The following is a 23452-nucleotide window of genomic DNA, read 5'->3' as shown; positions in this document are numbered from 1 at the left end:
AGAATTAGATTCCTCCATCTGCTTTTCTAATTGTAGTTCTGAATGCTTGTCTCTGCCACTCGTTTCTACTTTGTGTCACCTTCATGATGAAGCCCCCTCACCGTTTCTCTCTCATTTGGAATGAGATACTAAGACCCCAAGAGAAAGAAAGGCCTCTCACATTGCCAAACTGTTGACCCAAGCTAGAGCAGCCCCAGGGACAGCTCAAAATCAACTGCTCTTTTCGTTTGAATTACTTTAGAAAGAAAAAAACAACAGGAAACTGTTGGGTGAACTTCAACAGTGGGCTTAAATATGAATCTGACAATGGGTTACTTTGAATTACAGGAACAAGCTTTTAGCATTGGCAGTCAACAACAATTTGGGTCTTAAATAAGTAAATAACAACGAAATACAATGGTGCAGCCGGCAGGTTCTTGATTGGCAGCGGAATGATGGAGAGTACAGGAAGCTACATCTCATGTACGAAATAAGCCTTACTTTATATAGGCAACACCAACAAATGAAGCAGCACTAATAAAAAAAGATAGAATTGAAGAAGCAGATTTGATTACTAAAGGGATGTCCCTAAACTACTAAAAATATAAAGAAATACAGCAGGGTACAAGTAGCTACAGTTCAAAAACATCGAACAAAGCAACTCAGTGAGAATATACTTAAATCAAGCAATGTTAAACTGAGGTTATCTCTAATTCCCTCAACTAATGCAAACTTCCAAATATAAAGAAATATAAAGAAATACAGCAGGGTACAAGTAGCTACAGTTCAAAAACATCGAACAAAGCAACTCGGTGAGAATATACTTAAATCAAGCAATGTTAAACTGTGGTTATCTCTAATTCCCTCAACTAATGCAAACTTACAGTAGCTTATTTCCACTTCCACTACTGCTACGGTGGGTGTTTCCCTTCCACAGAACTGGATGAAAGCCAAGGATTAGGGGGAATGTAGGTATAACCCTGAAAATGTTCACCTGCAGTAGGTGTTGGCGCAGGTGAGTCATCTGGAGGCATTGCAGTCCAGCATCTATCAAAGTTGGCTATACAATCTTTTCCAGAAACATCCGGCTTGAAATTTGGTTGCACCTCTCGAGCCTCCAATTTTTTCCAGTTGATTGATCGGAACCATTTGTGACCTTTAATCTCTTCTCCACCTTTTGGTCCACTTCCGAATCTTTTAGATGGTTCCTTCTGTAGCAGCTGCAAAGAAGAGGAAACAACCAATTCTAATTATCTGTTAGTTTGCACAATAAAAAACATAAAGCTCACATTGAACACATGCTTACTCCTTTGAGCAAAGAATGAGCTTCACTAGTCAAGCGTGGTGGAAGTTTAATTTTCTCATTGATAATTCTCTGCTGAAGCTTCCGCCTATTTGCGTGCGTAAATGGTGGCTGCAAAAATTATACAAACAACGTAATTCCGGAAACAAGTGATCATAGGCAGTAGATTTGTATACTGAATGTCTTAAGTCATTACCAACCCAGTGAAATGCAGAAAGTGGGAAAGAAAAGTGTTGTCAAGTTAACTTCTACCTTTTCTACCTAAACTATGGCCAAATCAACGCTTATCGTGCTAGCCAATGCATTAAAAAATGACCAGTTTCATCTGAGATTCGAGGAATCACAGCTGAAAAAGGTGGACTGACCGCCCTAGATACGAGAATAACTGAAAGCAAGATATGCCTGGGATATGTTAGGGTAGACTGAATTAGGTCACTGGTAGAATGAACCATCCAAGACGCACAGAGCATTACCTGTCCATTTAACATTTCATATAGAAGTATCCCAACGCTCCACCAATCTGCATCTTTATTGTGGCCTTTAGAAAGCAGAATTTCAGGAGCCATGTATTCGGTGGTTCCACACATTGAATTTGATCTGCTTGACTCGTCAATTTCCTTTGCTAGACCGAAGTCAGTAAGCATTACCTGTTTGAAGAACAGATATTGAATGCCGATTTGAACAATGTACAAAACCAGAATCATGTGTAGAATGCATATTTCTGTCGAACAACATAGTTATGTGGCATTACATGTCCATCCGCATCCATGAGAATATTTTCAGGTTTAAGATCCCGGTGAACAATTCCGCATTTGTGAAGATGTGAAACAGCAGATACTATCTCAGCAGTATAAAACCGCGCCTGATCCTCACTGGCACTCACACAAGACTAATTAGTTAGAAAAACTGGAAACTAACCACATTAGAAAGTGATTCCAGAGTTCAAGTCACGAGATACCTAAATATCCCTTGTCGGTAAAGATGAAAGAAGAGATGCCCTCCGTTTATGAAGTCCAGGATCAAATAAAGCTTCGACTTGGTCTGTCAAGTGGACAAAGGAAGAGAAGAGAAAATGTGTCACAATCTAAAAGAGATAACGATGAATAAATTGATCGAAGCCTAAAATAGAGATTCTATGGCTAACAATTCTCCAAAGCAAATTCATGTTTCAAAGTTGAAAACCGAGCTTCAAAAGCAAATTATACTCTAAGCACCGACTCAACGAAAGGATTGTCCTCTTCTCATCGTGCTTTTCTACGACCGGCAGGTATTTATGTAATAATTTTTGGTCCAACTAAGCCCAAGCAACTCATTGGGAAGAATGCTGATTGCCATAATTGTGTCATGGTCTGACATTTCCCTATTCCATGAAGTCACAGATATCAACTTCATAATACTAGGAGAAGCATTAGGAATATCATGTGGAATATCATATTCCATTGCCATATCATGCGATGGAAGATACAACGGGGTCGTGTGACTAGTGTTAGAGAGTTTGCGCTCTAATCAATTGATGAAAGGAATACCATGTGGAAGATGTCCGACGATGGGATTGGCCATCCGTACAATAATTGGTTGGGCATTGATGCCGCTCTCGGCAAACCGACACTATTTGTTGTGTCGAATCGAGACGCATCCCTTGCTCGGGATACAAGATGCCCGAGTTTAAGGGAGACGCGATACGATTGATCATGGTCTCGTGATTGAGGCCAATCAGCTCCAACCATGGAAAAAAATGGGCAAATTCATGGTCACCAAAAGCATCAATTTTTGACAGTTGCAGCCTGCTAAAAATGAAACGCCTGTATCTACTTTAAAGTATTCATAAGCACTTCGAGTATTGCATGGCAAAGGAAAATTATGCTGCTCTATTTATTGGTCTAATAATTTCATACTTGTTTCAACAACTCCACAAAATGCAGATACCTTGAACCATTAATGAGAGGCAGTCAAGCTAAAAAGTTAACTACTCTTAAGCGGAGGGAATCTCGCTTTGCATCCAAGAAAAACTAAAGAAGTCTTCATAATCCAATTAGCAAAATAGTTAACTATCCTTAAACAGCTAAATAACCCTCTACAACGCACAATCTATCCACAACAAAAGTCCAAGAAAAGTGCTCTCCATCTGGAAACAAAGTACAGCACCTGGAAAGAATATCGGAGAGGAACCACAAAGGGGTGCACAACTTTGGCGAGAATGTCCCTCTCGGCCTTCATATAATCCACGTGATTCTTCTTTATGATCGTCTCTTTCCTCATGACTTTCATTGCGTATAGCCCATCGCCCTTGCTGTCCTCGCCGTGCCCACCCTTCTTCCTCACCTGAAAAACCTTCCCGAAAGCACCCTTCCCCACCACTCGCAGTATCTCGAAATCCCCTGGCCCGATCTTAGCACCACTCTTCACGATTTCTTTTCCATCCACGCCACCAGTATCCGAGCTTTCTCGTTCATTCCCAGTCAAAATCCCTCCCTTTTCATCATCATCATCATCATCATCATCTTCATCTCCTTCATCTTCAGAAGAGTCTATGAAAGGGAGAGACCTGGAGTGGGCATATCGAGGGGATGGGCCGACGAAGGAGTGGGACCGGTTCTGAATAACCGGCGGGTGCAAATTGGAAGAAGTGGAGGACGAAGGATTAGGGTTAGGGTGGAGAGGGTGGGGAGTGATAGGACCAAAGACCTCGGAGAAATCAAAGTCTTGAGAGGGGGAAGAGGACAGAGGAGCGGAGGACGAGGACGGCGGGATAGTGAGCTTGGCGAGGTTATGGGTCAGGATGGAGTACAAGGGCTTCTTCGGGGAGGCGGTGGGCACCATCTTCGAGCCCCCGGCCACCGCCGGAGCTGCGTCGAGTTGAGTCGGCTGAGCGGTCGAGATGATCGACAGCCAGCCAAGAAGTTGCTTCGAGGCAGGCTGAGAGAAGTCGGATTACATTGTTAGAGAGAGAAAGAGAGAGAGATCTCGCAACGATGGCGACTGTCGATTGAGAGAGAAAGTCGAAATTCGGGGGAAAGTTGGGAGTGGGGAGGCTGCTATAGCGCGCGCCTTTTCACAGCGAGCGTGGATCAAACCCGCCAGTGAAATACGCAGGAGGAGGAAGAAGGAGGAGGAGGAGGAGAAGTCAATTGAAAAAGACAAAAAAGCTATTTACCTTTTAGGGAAATTAACATAGCTTACATTTTTTGACCGAAAAAAAAAAGCATGGGTTATATTTCTCCGACAAAAAAAAAAGGCTTACATGTCAGAAGACTAAACTCAGAATCGAATTGTCCAAAAACGTTTACAAAAATTCACAAGTTAAGAAACAATCACAAATTAATTAAGTTATCTCGTGATGCATTTGTTTCGCAAAAAACTCCTAAATCAAAAAGTGCTTTTTAAAAAAATAATCGCTTGCATTGCACATTAAAATAAATGGATCAAAAAAATTCTTATTATCCATGAAACAGTTTAGACATAAGTTACCGCTAATAATGAAAATATTTTTTTAAATAGATATAGCCATTTGTTTTTTAGAAAATATTTTCAAAATCATACTTTTTCGTGAAAAAAAAAAGACAGATTAAGCTCTATTTATTTAGCGAATAAAGGAATAATTTGAAAAATATATTTTCAATAACTTATATTGCATGACATAATTAAAAGTATTTTCCTTTTGTAAACAATTTGTCTCAATATTTTTATGTACAATATAAGCAATTATCTTAAAAAATTGGATTGTCCAAAAACGTTTACAAAAATTCACAAGTTGAAAAACACTCATACATTAATTAAGTTGCCTCGTGGTGTGTTTGTTTGGCGAAAAATTTATAATTTAAAAAATAATTTTTTAAAAATAATTACTTCTATTGCTTATAAAAATAAACTGATAAAAAAATTCTTATTATCCATGAAACGGTTTAGACAAAAATTACCCCGAACGATGAAAATATTTTTTATTAACTAATTTTTTAAATAGATATAACTATTTATTTTTAAGAAAATATTTTCGAAATCAAACTTTTTTGCGGAAAAACAAATTAAGTTCCATTTATTTAGATAATAAAGGAATGATTTGAAAAATATTTTTTCGATAACTCATATTTCATGACATAATTAAAAGTATTTTCATTTTGTCTTAACATTTTTATGAACAATATAAGCAACCATTTAACAAAATATATCAATTTTTTACAATACAAATGGAGTATCACAGAAAAGAAAAATTTTGCGAGCATCTTTTCCTTTCTTCTTCCACATCAAGTCATCCACTTCCTCTGATTTCATGTTCTCGAAAGTTAAAAAGTCAACGCAATGCCCACCCCCAGAAAAGTCAACGCTTCCTCCAGCAGAATTCCCAGAGCACATGTCAAGATTAGAGAAAAAAGGGCACCCTGATCTTTCAACTTCTAATTTTCTTTTTCATTGTAAAATGTCGCACAGAAAGGAATTACAATCCTCTATACAAATAATTATACCCCAAAAATGGACAAATCAAAGAACCGAAAACCACTCAACCATCCTCATTAGAAATACAACAGATCACGCAGTCTATCCCATCCGAAAAACATTCGAGGGGGGCGACAATCTCCTAAAAAATCGGAGAATGGGAACTCAAAAGCACCAAGCGAAAGAAAATTATAACACCTTATACACAAACCGACTGATACGACAGAAGCGGCCTAATCAAAATGGCCACAACGTGTTGACCAGCCTTACTGTGATACAGGCACCAGGTTCAACTCGAGCGGTCTCAGGGCTCCTTGCACGATCTCTTGAACCGTCCTGTTTCTTCGGCAGACGTCGGATAGCTCATCGATGGGAACCATCAGGGCATTGATGTCGGTCCCCAATGCCGCGTCAGATAATGATTGAAGGAACCGTGCGCACTCCACGTCTGTTACAGCTGTTGATGGAATTAACGAAATGCTGTTCTTGGCCCACTCCAATGCTTGAACTCCGTATGCTCGTGTTAATGATAACAGTGCATATGCTACCTGGAAAAAGCGGGATCAGAGGAAATGCACAATCTCGGTTCTCATTTTCAAGGTATAACTTGATGCGCTAAAACTTCGAAGTGATTGAAAGAACTAGTTCTTACAGTTTCTAATCTAGAGCTCGGGAGAGCACCGGTTAATGAGGCCACCAAAATTCTTGTAATGCATGCTCCTCGTGGAATGATCACACTATCCCTGATGGATACGTATTGCTTATCCATGGGAGATTGAGCTAAATCAAATATATCAGTTAAGAAGCCCAATATCGATTTCGAGGCCTCCCTACAAGGAAACAAAATTGACAAATAATCATAGTTCAGAAGCAGCTTACCTTCTCAATAGACACTAATAAAGAATTTCACAACAAAAATGCACGATCGTGGATGATCAGCAACAAACATTGTGTTCAAAATGCACACGATGAGAAAATGATTATATCCTCTTTCCAAACTTATATGGAGCATAAGATGCTCCAGAGGCTCCCCTTGTGGGGAGTTTCTTAAATCAATCTTATGAATCATCTCTTTCATTTTCACATAATTTCAGTAATTTGGTATTTAACGTCTTTGAGTCAAGTCAACATGGTCCAACCACATTCAACCGGTATTGAACTGATAAAACCCAAACACCACATACACCTTGTGAATTTACAGGCTGATAAATGTTTCGTGAGAGAGAGAGAGAGAGAGAGAGTTTTCATGCTCTCAAGTGGTATAATAACGTGGAAGAAGCAGTTTTACAGATTTATCCCCAGTGAGACTAGCATTTTTGGCTTCAATTGAAAAATGACGACATCACTCACATGATTGAAACCAGAAAACGGCGACAGCAATTAGAGTGCCAAATATGATATTGCACGCTTTCAGAAGCAGTGGGGAGATCAAGAAGTTCCCCAGGAAATTAGTTCCTAGACTATGAGGACAACCGAAAAAGGAAGCCTAGGGCGCGAAGGTCCCACTATGAGCAGGGACCAGGAAAGGGTCGGACCACTTTAGGTCCAATGTACATAGGCTTACTTTACAAGAAACTTTTTTCAAAATGGATATTGGAGTGAAAGAGAAAAGGAGCAGCGCACTGAGCCGGCAGAATTTGCTCTTCTCCTCCCCCTTGGAAGTTTGCACTTGTGCTAAACATTGCTCATTACAAGGCACATAGTGCTTCCATAATTAGAGAGAAAAGGAGAAGCGTACTGAGCCCAAAGGTAGAATTTGCCTTTCTCCTCTCCCTCGGAAGTTTGCACTTGTGCGAAATATTGCTCATTACAAAGGCATAGTGCTTCCATAATTAGAGAGAGAGAGAGAGAGAGAGAGAGAGAGAAAGCCAAACCTGTGTTGAACAGTAATCCCCATCAATGAACAATCAACCAAGGAAGGAAATACATCTGATGGTATGAATAACTGCGGACAATAGCGAATGCATCTTGATGCTAATAAAAAGCAATCATCGGCTATATCTGGTCTAGCAGTGAACTCCTGAAAAATGAAGGATTTAAATGTGTCAGCAAGCTTATCTGCAAAAAGAAATATAGTTTATTGCTCATTCGACCCACACCTTGATGTTGGGGAGAAGGCACGTCGTCTGCTTAAAAAGCACTTCAATCAAATTTTTTAAATAGGTTGAACATGAAGGATCGGAACCAAAAATCTGCATCCAAATGATTATTGCATATGTAAGCATATATGCACATATAAATATGATGCAAATCACAGCTTAGAGTGCAAGTGTACCTTAATAACTTCACTAGACAGATAGAGAAAACAAGGCTGATGATGCTGTTTATATAGCCCTTGTATTTCTTCCAGCATCACACCTATTGTGATCCCCATGAACCTCTTAGAAGTTCTAACCTGAGAAAGACAAATGATGGTGAAAAAATAATTTTGCACCCAGCATTTACAGGAACTCTTATCTACCACATAAAAGTGGAACATTTTATCTAGTACACACACATGCAATGACCACATGATTATTAACGCAAATATGGCAATTTAAGCAAGCGAACTCAAGGCACTGCAAAGTCATATCCTCTAATCCTTCCGGTCTGTTGCAGTGATCCACTTCTAGTTTTAGATGAGTAAAAGGCAAAGCTAAGGACGGTGGGCAAAATGTGTATCCATAATTTGTTTACCAGAATTTATTAAGGGATGGACAGAAACAATAAACACCCACAAGTCCAGTGCGGAATAGTTTAGCACACTCACAGCGTATTTACAAGCACGGCAAAGAGATTCCATCGTTCGCATGTCCCAAGCACGACTGCAGCAAATCATCAAAAGCACTTGAAAACAAACGAAGGTGGTGAACCACTAACTATCCACAGATGAATCTATTCAAAATAGAGATTTATGCATACTCACAGATCAAAGATTGCTTTGAGAATTGGCCAGAGCCTCTGAATAGCATCTGCCACAGCTTCAGGATGATTCACATATCTGGTTTCCATCAAGTTATAAGGGATGAGAAAGAAACATGAGCAGAAATAACAGGGAAGAAAATTATTTATTCCATAATTCATGACCAACCTAAAAATGTAGGCAAACCGATCAATATGGACAGTTAAATCACGAGCATGTTTCTTCTCAACTACTTCTGGACCCTGGTTTATGATCTCCTGGAGTTCAAAATTTATGAAGCTGAGAATACTCTTTATGGCCAACTAATCAAATAGACCAGAAAGGAACCGACCTGTAAATGTGTAACAACAGGCAGGCATAATGCTTCTAAAGCTTTCTTTGCATGATCAGGAGGAAGCTCTGTTATGACAACACTGAAGGACAGGATATTAATGACCAGACATCATTATGAGGAAACCAAACAGAAGTTTACGCCACAAACCAAAATTAACAACTAAAATGTTCTCAATCAACCAGCGTACCTTAACGCCTCAACTAAATGCAACGAGTCATCCGCAGAGACTTTGAATTCACCACTAACTGCTCTATGATATACATGAAAAAGGCCATCCAAACATCCACAGAGCTTTCTTCGACAATCTATAACCAGTACAGATATCCTTAATTAATCATGCAATATCTAGGCAAAAGGGGGTGTAGAATAAAATCCAGAGAGAGAGAGAGAGAGAGTATGGTATACAACTGAGACATAAAACCCAACATTAATGAGCCTGACAGTGTAAGAAGCACCGTACCATCACAGAGATGCCTGAATGCAAGAGCTGCAGCTGCGGCAGAATCTTCAGATGTGCCCATTCCACTCAGAAGAATATCTATGACCAGAGGCAATATAGAGTGTCCACTTGACGCAGCATCAAGCCATTTTGAATAAGCTCCAATTGTCAAGCACACTGAAACATTTAAGCAATACATGACACGACTCAGCCAAAAAAAAAAAACCTCTATTATTAGATCCAGGGCGAGCATAGTCCAAATCCACCCTTCAACAGCTACGTAAGACCCTCAACTACCATTTATAGCCCAAAGCAATTTATATACGCCCATACTCCAATTTCCACATCACAGACAAAAGAGGAAATTGACGAACTCTTAACAATAAATTACCAGTTTGAAGGAGTTCTGGCTGCTGAGGAAGCTTTGGCAGCAAAGCCATAATCTGAGTATAGCAAACAAAGGCACATATTAAGAGCAGTCATATAGAAAAGCCAAAGAAAATTTGAGCCAAGATAAAAAAGATGGAAAGGCTGATAGACGAATAGTATATAAAAACTGTCATCCCATTTGAGGGAAACAGACTATATCTCAAAGTTCCACATATGCATCTACCAAGCCACAAACCCCTCCTTATTGTCACCAGTACAGATATCCTCATTGATGACTGATGACAACGAGGAGAATTGGATCTGTGAAGTCCACTGATATCTTGTTCCAGCCATTAAGATCACTGTCCTTTCCTTCTTCCCGAATTTGCTTTTAAAGTACCAAAATATCAGCCTTTTCCATTTTCACTCCTCGGCTTTTCAGGTGAATTATGGTATGCCAGAAACCTAGGATACCATGAGTAGTAGAGACAGCAAATAAACAAGCATAATATTTATGAGATAACGTCAGTCAAGCTCTATGGAAGGAGCTTGCTGAACAGAAGTCTGTATATTATTAGGAAAGATTACAAATCTCCAGATGATAGGCTCGCTCAATGCCAATTAACTCATGAAGCAGAGAACCAGCTCTGCTTTTATTTATACTAACCAAAAGAGAGTGCGCAATCTTTCAGCTTAACCATGACAGCAAGAATAACAGCTTGAGCTCAGTCAAGATATAAGGACTGCCTTTTTTTATTGGAGTTTTTTTTAGGGGAGAGAAGAAAATCAGAAAGCATTCATACCGAGGGCATAACTTCTGCTTCATCAACTGAAACATAATTCGATATCGCATGGATGCAAAATAAAGCAGCCTCTGCTGGACGCCATTGGCTCTGCTCACCATTTGGACAACATGCTACAGCCTTCAACAACGAAAGAGTAATTGTGAAGTCCACCAAGTATTCTCAAAGACCCATTTCACACATGCTCTTAAACTGTTGATTACAGGCTTTCTTAGTGGAAAAATTGGTTACCAGACTGAACAATTAAAAACACTACACCAAGAAAAGCACATCATCACAACTAAAGAAACTACTGAGAGTTCATTTCTTGAGCATATAAAAAGGAACCAGCAACTCAAAAGTTGGCACAAATTAAGACGCTGCTGGAATAAGAAAAAGTAATACAAGGTAACTTGCTAGAAAATCAAAACATAGGGACCTATGACCTATACAAGTCACAACTATATAGGCCAACCAAATAAAAGGTAGAGAGTAATCCTAGTGCCAAAAATCATGTGATGCTTGCATAAAAAACGGATCAATATTCTTGTTGAGTCTAGTCCTACAATGTGTCAAGGTTTTGTGTGTCTGGCAAAAATCAGCATAATAAATATCTAATACTTGAGAAATTCCAGACACTCCAATAGCAAAAGTAACATAGCCAATTTGCTAATTATGGAAGTAACGTGGGTTGAGGAATGTCAATGGCATCATTTGAAGCATATAGAGTTTCTAATAAATGCCTGCAACTTTTAGTAGCTTAGGGACATTTCCACAATTAATTCTCCAGCAAATAGTCTTACACTTCTGATGTGAGCAAGGAAAAATATTTAAAACATCATTGAGATTTAAGCAGATATGACGGATCAAGGGCTGAATAAGTTCAAGGAAATTCGAATGTAAGGCCAGCATCTCCAGATAAAGGACAGTACTTGTGTAAGCCCCCCCCGAAAGACAAAAAATTCAATTTGACACAATGAGGTACAAATCAACTGACAGTATGGAAGCGAACAGATAGTTATTATATTATGTACACACCTCCATGAGCTTTACATAGAGAATCTTCAGAGTAGTGTCACCACCCAAAACTGATGCTGCATCGATCAATACATCCGCAACAGCTAATAAAAACCAGAATTTCAGTAGGAACAGCGGGTGCAAGGCCGTGGGTTATGATGCAGATTTACAGGAAACAGTATTCATTTCAAGGAAGAACGTACTTTTGCAGCCATTTTTCATCTCACTTACTGCAGAGTCTCTTTCCACATGTTATACTTACGGCAACTAAAGTTACATCAAAGGAAGCTGTTCTTACAGACACATAGTTTATAGATTTGAGCAGTAGGTAGTTAAAAGCAAATGGCCAAAGGCAAAGTGAGGAAAGAAACTGAAAAAAAGATGTCAAGAGATAACGAATAGGCTTTGACATGATAAGCAGACATGATAGTAGCGAAAACACTGGTATAAAGAGACACATAGAGAGAATAAGCCCACAAAATCATCGAATGCAGCAAATGCAATTAACACTAATGACTATTCTTGAATTAAAAGCAATCTTAAGTTGAGACCAAGGTAGTCAAATCTCGCTTGTTCAACTAGGATCAGTGAGGGCCCTTTATAATGGGATTGTCGATTTTACAAATTTTATAAGTAGTGATTGGATATGTTATATGTCACCATACATATTGATCACAAAGCTCCAAACAAAGTTTGATCAATAGAAACAAAATAAATGATACCACTCTCATAGAATCAGCTCCACTAACCATGCCAAGGTACACAAAAAAGAAACCATGACATCATATATCACTTAATTCTTCAAGTTCAAATCAGAAAAATGCCACTAAAGAGCTAAGATATTTAAAACCATTTGACAAATACTTGTAAGTTAATGTCAAGCATAAACAAACTCAGCAGTAAATTAAGATGTAAACTGAGTTAGGAGAAAGAGAAAAGAAGTTTTAATAGAATCTGAAGGTAAAAAAGAAGAAGATAAGATTATGTCAAAAATGAATAGGAAAGATATATATTTTCTCTGACTTCAGCAAACTCTCCTGACAAATCCAACCTCTCCATTTCCTCATAACATAACTTTAACAAATTCGGGAGATAAATAAAACAAACTTCATACACCATGCTCCTTTGTACTTGAGCTAGTATAATTTTGTTAGCTTCTGCTTTGCTCAAGTTCTTGAAACGTTGAACAACGGACAAAGAGACACAAAGAAGAGAGCTCTTTCTTCCGCTAAAGAACCTAAAACATAACCATAAGAGAACTTTCTGTTTTATCGATTTTACTGTTTTTAAGCCAAGGCATTAGTGAAAGGGTGAAACCCGTCGTTTAACTTAGATGACTAATTTTTTACCAAAAAAAAACTTAAATGACTAATTGTCTGGCTTTACTTTAATTTTCTTATGGGATTCAAGAGGCCCAACACCCCAATTTGAGACCACCTGGGCAGCGAGAAAAGGGGTCCACCAAGTCAAACAGAGTTTACTCGTGATCGTACTTGATATCAGTCTGCTGCATGATTTTTATGGATTTTTCCAAAGAATGGTTCTCCAATCATACATAATACAAAACCTATTTGAAAGCAGGAGATTTGACACGATTCCCATGATTTGGCTCGTAAAATCATATTTTCAAGAGTCAAGCACGATTCTCACTATACCGGTCAAGACATAAGGTTTACTTCCTTATAACTTCTGATTCAATATGAAGATGATCTTTACTGCTGCTTGCAAGCTTACAACATGCGTCTATAGGAAGAAGTAGAAACAGTTCCATTCTCAACCATGCAAGAGTGTTTTAGGCTTACCAAATCTAGTATGCTTAAATTCCTTGAGGTCCTCGTGTGAGAGGTCTTGATAGTCATGTGGATACTGAACCCGAAAGCTAACCTGCAAAAGAATAATTGAAGATATCACAACTTGCTCAGACAATGCATCATATGGCAGAAAAGTCAATGTCTCCAACTGCCCATCTCTTCTGCTCAGGCCAGTTGTCAGTCACGAACACTTTAAACCAAATAATATTTCTTCAGATGCCTTGTATGATTTTTTAACATCTAGTGATAATTAAGTACAATGATGACAGACATCTCCAATTACAACAATTGGGACACATGTCAGCAGGTGGCAACAGTCTTCAGTTTCACAAATCTTATCAGACACCCATGGAGGTTGAAAGTATTCGATAGGCATCCTGAAGGCTGGTTTATAAAATGATAAGCCAAAAAGTACCAGAAGATGCATGAAGTGTCAGTAAATTATCTCTGTTAAATCTCCCAAGAACAGGAGAAAATAGATTATTTCCTGCTGCAAAATTTACCAGAAAGAACAAATTGTATATCTAACTCAGTCAAGAAATTATCTTTCTTGCATGTAATACTATGTGATTCACAGAACATGAAAGCTGTTCTTGACATTTATAGATCTCATATTAGTAGAAGTATGACGAAACCAAAAATAAATCTTTCGGAAAAAGAAGTGAACAACCATGAATATCACTTCATGTTGTCCCGGTTCCAGTGGCTTCCACCCAGTGCACATAGATACATACAAAAGCGGAATGCATGCGCCTCAAACCCACCTGAATACCCATACCCCTCAAACAAAGACCAGTAGAAGAACAATAGCCTCAAACAAAGACCAGTAGAATAACAGTAGCCTTAACGTGAAAGTCTGATACATGCCAACGAAAGAGTTGTTGATGCCCTTCATGTATATGGAGAGGACACAGATGATGGATGTGAAAAGAGTACGAGGAATAAAACCTGAGAAGCCTCGCTTTACACTATATTGAACTTGAGTGCACAATGCAATGCATTTATAATATCAGTGCTATAATTTCTTGCAACACAAATGAGGACTTGGGATAAAACATCCATAATATGGAGAACCATGACTAAAGCAAACTTCTAAAGTTGATGACAAAGATTGGCACATCCAACCATCCTGACCAGAAGACTCACCAGAGAAACGAGTGATTCATAGGCTGACCGAAAAATATGTAGCCTGCGGTTTCTTTCAGCTTCAATTGTTGCTTCATTTGGTAATGAAGCATAAGAGTCCCTATTAAAGTAAAATGTAACTTGAAAATAAATCTTCAAACTTTGCATAAATAAAAAAAGATTTAAGAGATCTCCAAAAGGATTCACCTTCTGGTCAAGTTAACCTGAAGATTGTGCCAAAAGTTGAATGTCATTGACGCAATATCGAATTCAGGGTGAGAAGCAACTTCCAGCAAAGCATGCACTATTAACATCGATTCTTCAGAACCTGAATATGCGAGATGTATCAAATAAATAGTACAGATTTACCCAAGAATTTGTACTTTGTAATAATACTATTCAAGCTAAACATAAAAAATTACGCAATTCCCAAAGGTCCTGCAGAAAGCAAAAGCAATGCACTTAAGTGATGGCATGTAGGTATAAATGTATCACAAATACGGACCAGTTGCAATCAGTTCAACATAGGAATCGCCCATATCAGCGAAGAGACGAGCGATGGCTTTTACATCTTCCTCATCCTGACAGCAGAAACACATGCAAAAGAAACACCAGTCAGGAAGCAGCAAACTGGGACTAAATATCAAGAGAAAATGAACCATATTTAGCATTTGAATGTTATGGAGGTAAATTATACAACAGATTGTATTAAAACAATCAGAACAAACTAAAAGAGCCAAAATGGATCAGACAAGTAAATATATCGTTTCCTGTTTTCTTTTGTTTAATTCATTGCTTCTAGTTTTCTTCATTTAGTTCAACCAGCAAAAGAGGCCCTTATAATATATCGACACAAGCTCCAAATCACAAAGTTTTCATTAGTTAATCACCGCAAAATGAGGCCAACATCCCCCAGAAATTTCATGTAAGTTCAGCATTAAGCAAATTAATGAAGAACATACACTTTCAACATATCTACAACAAAATGAGTGATGTAAAAGCTATGTCAACATAGAAGCATAATCAATTAATGAGACATAAAGTTCTATGGAATAATTCACAGATTGAGACAAGAAACTAATGTTCCTGTGAATTGACTTGGTTTTAGCCAAGAACAGTGATAATGGAGACAATCCCTCGTTACAGATATTGGGCGGAAAGACATGATGATAAACAAAATTATTCGGAGTTTTTTTAAACTATAGAAAGCATATGATAGGAACTCTAAAAAGGCCCTTTGACAGTCTAAAAAAATTGGGGTACGTGCACAAAAAATTCAAGCTGTAAAAGACATATGGTGCAGTTGTCATTACAGTACGAACACATCTAATGGTTCTACACATTCCCTATTATGTCAGCTGATTCCGTGACTACTCACAACAAGAAGTCAGCCCCCATCCAAAAATCAACTGAATGGATGGTGGTAACCCACCCAATTAGGTGTCAACAGTAGGCACATCACATCAGGTCTCTCCGAAGGAACACTAGATACTCTAAATCATCATAAAAGATAAGGGGATATATAGAGACAAAATATGCTCCGTAAAAAGTGACAGTCCACAACTAACATAGTAACAATGACCCTCTGAAGAACTGTTTCAACTTGCTCATAAGCACCCTTTCTCCCCTTATGACAAGCAAAATTTGTTAATGCGTGCCAAAGGGTGCATACCGATCCACCAAGTCAATCAATTAAAACACATCAATAAGTTCTATGAATTGTTAGCCATCTATAAGACTTCTACCACTATTGAAGAAATAGGCCCATTTTTCTTTTCCTGAGAACCCATGGCCAACAAGGTTACTCAACCTGCAGCTGAGGGTAACAGTTTGGAAGCACAGTGATTTATTACCTTTGAAGGATCTCTGAGCTGTGATTTTAGACTCATAACTTGAGGCACAATAACTTGAATCAGAGGCATCTGTACACCAACCCCACCAGAACTTGCTGCTGCCGTAAAGTGAATCAATTCTGACACAACTGCATGCATGACAAAATGTATAAGAAGCATAACCTAAAATCAAAAACCTAACAAACTAAGAGTAATATCCACAGAACACCAAATTTCAGCAGTAAATTTCAATCACCAGAAGTCAAAGCTCTTTTAAACAACATGTACTCCAGAAACGGGATTGCAAGTACAAGAACACGATAGAGAAGCCTCGACATCTGAAATAGTTGTGCTTATGAGAAGAAACTCCATATACAATTTAAAATTTTTATATTGGTTTTCCCCATTGCATAGCATAAACAGTGGAAAGAAAACAAAAAACCCTAGCTATATGGTCTCAGGTTGCTTGTCTCTCATCAGTATACAGCAGTCTACAATCAAGGATGACATGTATATTTAAAGCAAACCAAAAACGGATCACTTCGTCATTTCAAATTTCCTGTTTTATGCAATTTAACTGTTCCAAGATTCTCGTGACCTGAACCCGATTGAGTTGTCACATCCACGATCAGACAATCAGGAGGTTCACCCCTGTGTGCTAGCAAATCCAATCACCAGTCACTAACATTATCACAAGATCTCGGGGTCCCCTCTCCCCCAACCGAAAACAAAAAAACAGAGTGAAGGAAAAAGGAAGAAAACACAGTCATGTGCGTAGACCCACACTAAATGGTTGAAGTAGAAAACCACAAGTAAAGAAGGTTGAATAACTAGAAAGTGAATCACACAATAGCAAAATCTCAAACTTCCGACTTTTCCTTATCAAAATACCATTCACAGATGCCTCTGAAAGTAGTTCTGAAGTCAAGCCTGAGAGAGCAGTAAGTACTAAAGGGTGAGACGCAAGCATCAACCCTGGTAGCCTGAAACAAAGAGTACTCAATAAGTACCAGTAAAGACATACATTTTCCTACTCAGAGAGCTAGCAAAAGTCATACATTGGCTCAAGAGCCAACCGAGGAAATTTCGTGAAATTGTCACTAATTAAAAAGAGAATTATTTAGCGCAACAGAAGGAAATATAATAATGAACAAGAACAAAACGGAATGCTTTCATATGATGCCATGGTTCTGTAGACACATAGAAGAGGTCTACTTTAGGAGTTGCAGAAAACATCATAGCTGCTTTAAGACCCATGACCTGGCTCAAGGAGGACTCATATCTTCCGAGCATCGGATATAGGATATATTTATTCATGTGTGCGTTTCAACAGATTAATGTTTTAATTGCAATAGTGTAGTTAGTGGGGCAGGGATAAATGTGTCCGTGCAACCATCAAAGTAGATATGCATACCCGTTCCTTAGTCGAAGCCAAGACGCAAATGCCTCAAGAACCTGAACAACAGTGAAATAAAATTCATGGAGAACGACTAGATGCATAAAAACAAGGACAAAGAAGGTAAGTGCAGGGACTCAAGAATCCGAGAGATTTGTGAATTACCATGAAGTATTCTGCTCTCAAGATTAAAAGTGCATGTAGTAGTGTGATTTAGGAGGATTTACAAAGAAAAAATATCCGCATACTAAGATCATTTTCCCAGGCACCAAGCTTCGTTCATTTGAACATTATAACCATCTAAAAACTGCTTTTGGCTATTCACATATTGCACTTCAGAACGAATAACATCTAGAAAACATGATTTGCTATAGTAAAAAATAAAACCTCACAAAATTAACCATACTATCACTATTGAGAAGCATGCTACAATGCCTTGATGACGGGACATGCGAACCTAGCTGATATAGCACAATTTATAGCACCCTTGGTAATTGCATATTCAACCGTGTAGCATACACCCAATAAGGACATTGTGACAAGGGAAATTATGTTGAAAGTAACTTACCTGCTCTCTAACTTCGTTAACATTCAAACAAGCTGTCAAGATACTTAGAGCGACTTCCATTTGAGATGAGAGCTCCTTCTCAAATTGTCGGCGCCTTTCTGGACGAGCGGCTATCTTGTAGTTTGTAACCTCCTGAGCAGAATTAAACACGCCATATAAATGACATAAAAGTGACAGATCCCGAAGAGTAGTCATGTCAAAGGAGAAAATTTCCTCCGCCCTTCTTTCCATTCAAAAAAGCAAATTTCTGGACTTGATACTAATCAGATCCTCACCTACACCAAAGCAGTGAGATTATAGCTAGGATGTTCACCGGGATGTGCTTGATTATAACTAAAAGACAAAATAAATTATATATAAACACTTTCAATTAGTCCTAATCTGATGGGATACATCATATTTAGCTCATTCCTATATTTTCACAGAAGTCTTTGGTCCTCGAGTAATTATTCCATTTCAAACAAACAATATTTTGCTGTCCAAGTCTTGCAACGCCCATTTGTTTTGCCAAATTTTTCACGTTGGTGATATCTAAATATTATGATTCATCCAACTTGGTGCATCAACATGAGATCCAAGCACTTTGATTGACCACTTCAATTAACTCAAATCATTTTACTAAAGGACATGCATCACAAAGAAAAAAGAGCACAATCTACTCCTGATCTTTCCAACAAGAGTTGTAAGGGAGTAATGATCAAACGTTACTCCTGGTAAAGATAAAAATCTTCAGGTTTCGATTGAATAATTAAAATCTGTCTCTTTCATCTGATAAAGGTCCCACGCTCCCTTCTACTAACCAAATGTTAAAAAGGATTACTCAAAAGTTTTTGTTCAAGGCATATGACCTGGATATGTTGCACTATCCTAGACAGTAAGCCATAAGGACAGATAACAGAAGAAAGTTTGCGAAAAGGAAGCTTTAGGGGATTCCATGACTAAAGAGGAGCTAGAAGAGTATGGCAGCAATTACAAATGTAAAGAAAGGGAAAAGAAAGTCCATCTCTATCAATTTACGTAATACCTTCTACAGTATAAACTCCAAGTCTGAACACAAAAGCCGCTAGAACAGGAGAAGACAAGACACCTCAATCAAGTTACATGCAAACATTTCTATATTCTTAGAAAGCTTAAACTATCCCAATATCCTATTCACATGGCCAATGATTTCATAATTCTAGCAGAGAAACCATCAAGGTAAATAGCTTTTACAACAAGGCAAAAGAATAATAAGGCTCAGCTCAACTAAAAAAGTATCCAAACAGTTATATATATACCTCTGGAAGTACTGTGAGTAGCTCCAAAAATCCCGGCACATATTCAGGACGTGAATTCATCTCATCCCTCAACCAATTCACGATGCCACCATCCCCCCAGTCTTCAGCAGGGACATGCACAGCCAATGCAGCAACCGCAATACTAATCTAGAAGGCCAGGAGTATTAAGCACAAAATGCCCTTAATACCATACTGTTAATAGAAAACAAGTGAGAATGACTTGTAATCAATACCTGAGTTCTAACTTTGGGAGGGCCCTTGTGGAAACTTTTTAGTAAGTTCTGTGTAGCAGGGGGGAAAGAGAATAGCCATATCCATTAGAAAAAGTTCTAAGTGGTCGATACTTGAACATGTTCTTGTTGATTTAGGTATCATATGTACCTAATGATACCCTGAAGAATTCTCCAGATAGCACAAGATATATCACTAATTGATCTAGCATAATATTCTCCAACTTCTAGATTAAAATTCCAAAGCATTTTTTCCAGCTTTTGGACTACTTTCACTTACTCAAATGTCTAATTTTAGACCAGTATTTGTATTCGATCTTATTATACAGTATCCACTTACATTTAACGAATCCCTCAGCGGACGAAATGCTTCAGAAGGAAGTTCCTCAAAATCTCGTTGTACCTATTGAGAACCACAAAATTCATTAGAAGTCCCTGCTCGTCACAACCCAGAATTTGAAGCCTGGCCTTCTTAACATTATTGCTCATGAAATTAAAATTCCATGATCCATGACTTGTCTGAAGTGTGGTAAATTACCTTGCTCCGAAGGGTCTGCGAACAAAATATCAAGGTTTCTAGATTACTCGTTGGATCATGCAGCAAATTGTCAGCCACCTGTGCAGACAGAAGAAATGAACAAGACTTAAAGTTCCACAATTATAAACTAGCTGCACACTGTGGTTTTCCCTTATCAAAAGAATAACAAGTCCTCTTTCATGTGAAGCAGATCAAGCTCTAGTGTATGCATACAGATTTATTCAGTTCATGCGTTTTTCACATGATTAGATGTCCCAATTTTAGTTCATAGTCATTTTATTGAAGTCTGTCAGAGTCTTAGCTACGTTTGTCAGATTTGGCTGTATGACAATCGTACATTGACCATCAAGTTATCAATTCCAAGAAAATGTCAGCAACTTGATGAGTCTGCTGACTTGGACTTTTTACGAGCTGAACTGAAGGATTCTGTTTTGTTCCCTGTCACAAATGAAAGAAAAAACTGAATTGCCATGTCACAAGAAGCCCCATCATTGGTACAAAGTCCTGAGGAGGAACTAGATGAGCTGATGGTTGGGGGAAAATTAGTGAAATGAAGCCTGATAACGAAGTTGAAAAGGTCAATTATATACCTTCATCTGATTTGTAAAATTGAAATTTGGATGCACAAATATCCAAGTGGTGAATGACTATCTTTCTCACAAAGTCAGTGGATGGAGGTCTAAGAATGCCATTTTCCTCCCAAACCTACAGTACAAAATCAAGCTGAAAATGGAATATTTTTGGTTCCACCAGTTAGTTTTGTCAATGCATTATACTGGGGTCCTTGTATTTTCTCAACGGCAGCACACACCCTCTTGGAGAAAGGTTTCGGAGGGGAAGGGACTTGGTGCATGGCAAATCATGAAGCGGGATCAAGCAATTTTTGTGTGTGTTTCACGCGTGGCGACATCGAGAAGATAGTAGTCAGGTTGTCTAAGCCTGTGAGAGTCTTAGCAGTATTTCATTAAAGTTGGTTGCATGACAGTTGAAAATAGCTACTAGTTGAAGATAAACACTTGTATTCATTGTAATACTCAGTAAAATCCCAAGGCTTCAAAATTGCATCTACTGCCAATTGAAGGTTCCGCAGAAGAATTAAAGCTTTTGCGCAATCATAAGTTTTTCAAAAAATGGAAGTCCCAAACGTGAGGTTGTCCCTACTTTATCACTCTTTCGTTGTTTCTCAAAGCCGATGATTCCTAGTACAGCACAATTATCTGGGTAGCTACAAGGACTGATTATTAACAAACCATTACACGAATCACAATGCTGAAATTCAGAAACCAGAATTGAGTTCTCTTTCCAACACCTTACGTGGAGCAGGCATCCAAGCATTTGTACTTGTATAGCGGGAGTTGATAGTCAGATACAATGAACAGACTTCAAAGCACTACTTAGACATTATGTGATTCTCCCATAGACCGCAGAACAATCCGAGAGAGCCATATGCGAGCTCGAGCATCTGACCACAACCCATTGATCTAATCCCAACCGAGAAACCCGCGAATGACGAAAGACTAGAAAGAAAAAGAAAACCGCACTGAATCTCGAACTTCTCTCGACGCTCGATTTCACCAGTCAACTAAGCGAATTAACCCCCACGTTTCAATACCTGCCAGGCGTCGATGGTGTGCTGGAAATCCTGGAGCCACCGGTCGGCTTGCATACGCACGCCATCGTCGGGATGATGGTACAGTGCATTTAGGGCTTCTTTCACTGTGTTCTGGAGCTCCATCAGCTTCGAAGGCTCTCTCTGCCCCAGTCACTCCAATTCGAATTTGCCAGCAGCCCCGCGGCGGGACGGGGTGATTGATATCTCCTGCTCTTCGAATTGCGACTAGGGTTTATGGGCTTTACACTTATCTACGAATCGATGAATTTCTGATGATCGAGAGAGATATTCAAGATCAAAAGGGTTTTTGGCGCCTCTCTTTTAGAGAGAGAGAGAGGAAGCTTTTGGGCGTTTTCTAGAGCGTTGGATTGGCAGGGACGGTGAGGAGAGAGAGAGAGAGAGAGAGAGAGGGCGAGGGTTTTACACTCAATCGTTGATCTTGATCAAAATTTGATTTTTGAGCCTTGAAACTCAGTACTTTTGGGATTTGGTTTTATTCGGGTGCCAACGACACTACATAAGACCGTCTCGCCATTGGGCGGATATGCACAAGTAGCTGGGTCCCACCATTTTCTGACATTCAACGTCAGCCGGGAGATCGTGGTAACGGAAGGATCGGAGTCGCTCCATTTCAGACAAAAATCTTGGGCCGAACTTTTAAGACCAAAAAAAAAAAAAAAAGGAACTCTCTTTGGTTTGATCTTTTCTAGCTGGACTAGGTTGTCTTGATTCGTCGCATTGTTTTTTGAAAAATAAGACACAAATTGAGCCCCTTGTCATCTCTTGCTTTCTTGGCGGCCTTTCTTTTTTTTCTTGCCACTTTTCAGCAAAGAAAACAGTTCAATCCATAACACACTACTTTAATTCCGATTCAGTACGGATGACAATTCCATTTCGAACTTTTCAATTTTGCTAATGTAATCCCAAATTTTTTCACGATATTCAATTGTAATCATTTACCATTGGAATCGCTCGTGTAACAATCCACTTCTTTTTAAGTAAAGCTGTCCACGTTAGCATACCTTACAAAACATCCAACAAAGTCACGTTAGTAATTTTTCATCGGCAATTGGCCGAAAGGGTTATATTAAAATTTGTGCAATTGTTAGAATTACAATGATTAAAATGAAAAGTTCGGGATTGAATTGGCATCCTTATAATAAACTTTTCATTTAGAATTGCAATGATTAAAATGAAAAAGTTCAGGATCGAATCAGCATCCTTACAATAAAATTTTCCTTATCTAAAAGGATTGATCTTTGCATTTGTGAGATTAAAGCATATATAATTTTCTTTGGATATACCCACATTTGCGGAGTCTCTCCTCATAGGATACATAAAGGACAAAAATTCAATTTTTGCTCTGCCTCTTTGCGGGGCGCAGGAGTCGAATCCTACACCTGCCTTTAAATCTTGTGATTTTTTTTTTTGGTCTAAAAAATCTTGTGATTCACAAATATATCTTCTCATCAACCATCTGATGATTTGGGCTGACGCAACCGAGCCC

At 38.6% G+C, this 23452-nt stretch overlaps 2 protein-coding genes across 5 annotated transcripts; both read right to left on the bottom strand.

Annotated features, from left to right (window-relative positions):
* Window positions 1-532: 532 nt before the first annotated feature.
* LOC115741552 (serine/threonine-protein kinase AtPK1/AtPK6-like) lies at window positions 533-4305 on the bottom strand. 2 transcript variants are annotated; one of them, XR_004015479.2, is made up of 7 exons: window positions 3428-4305; window positions 2241-2323; window positions 2034-2154; window positions 1756-1929; window positions 1286-1393; window positions 818-1199; window positions 533-670 (listed from the first exon to the last, which is right to left on the bottom strand). XR_004015479.2 is itself a non-coding variant. In XM_048280856.1 (6 exons), exons 1-6 carry the CDS (start codon window positions 4100-4102, stop codon window positions 891-893), a joined length of 1470 nt encoding a protein of 489 aa, XP_048136813.1. In that variant the 5' UTR covers window positions 4103-4305; the 3' UTR covers window positions 777-890. The 2 variants fall into 2 exon arrangements, 1 of the variants encoding a protein (XP_048136813.1); XM_048280856.1 differs by lacking the exon at window positions 533-670 and having other exon boundaries at window positions 777-1199.
* Window positions 4306-5664: 1359 nt separating this feature from the next.
* LOC115741436 (transportin MOS14) lies at window positions 5665-22366 on the bottom strand. Of its 3 annotated transcripts, XM_030675330.2 has the most exons (27): window positions 21946-22365; window positions 20334-20411; window positions 20136-20198; window positions 19799-19846; window positions 19566-19712; window positions 18289-18420; window positions 17739-17779; window positions 17216-17307; window positions 16346-16473; window positions 14998-15073; window positions 14700-14820; window positions 14514-14613; window positions 13359-13440; window positions 11578-11660; window positions 10561-10680; window positions 9780-9831; window positions 9410-9565; window positions 9137-9254; window positions 8947-9028; window positions 8784-8872; window positions 8619-8693; window positions 8463-8517; window positions 7989-8108; window positions 7813-7905; window positions 7588-7733; window positions 6366-6543; window positions 5665-6261 (listed from the first exon to the last, which is right to left on the bottom strand). In XM_030675330.2, the coding sequence occupies exons 1-27, from the start codon at window positions 22066-22068 to the stop codon at window positions 5980-5982; spliced, it is 2880 nt and encodes a 959-aa protein (XP_030531190.1). In that variant the 5' UTR covers window positions 22069-22365; the 3' UTR covers window positions 5665-5979. The 3 variants fall into 3 exon arrangements, with proteins under 3 accessions (XP_030531190.1, XP_048136811.1, XP_048136812.1); XM_048280855.1 differs by lacking the exons at window positions 5665-6261; window positions 6366-6543 and adding an exon at window positions 6552-7435 and having other exon boundaries at window positions 7547-7733; window positions 21946-22366; XM_048280854.1 differs by lacking the exons at window positions 20334-20411; window positions 21946-22365 and having other exon boundaries at window positions 19566-19707; window positions 20136-20197.
* Between the last annotated feature and the right edge of the window lie 1086 nt (window positions 22367-23452).

The sequence above is a fragment of the Rhodamnia argentea genome, chromosome 6, assembly GCF_020921035.1.
Source record: "Rhodamnia argentea isolate NSW1041297 chromosome 6, ASM2092103v1, whole genome shotgun sequence".
Classification (NCBI taxonomy): Eukaryota; Viridiplantae; Streptophyta; class Magnoliopsida; order Myrtales; family Myrtaceae; genus Rhodamnia; species Rhodamnia argentea.
The sequence above is the reverse complement of the archived record's forward strand: the minus strand, read 5'-3'. Positions and strand labels throughout refer to the sequence as shown.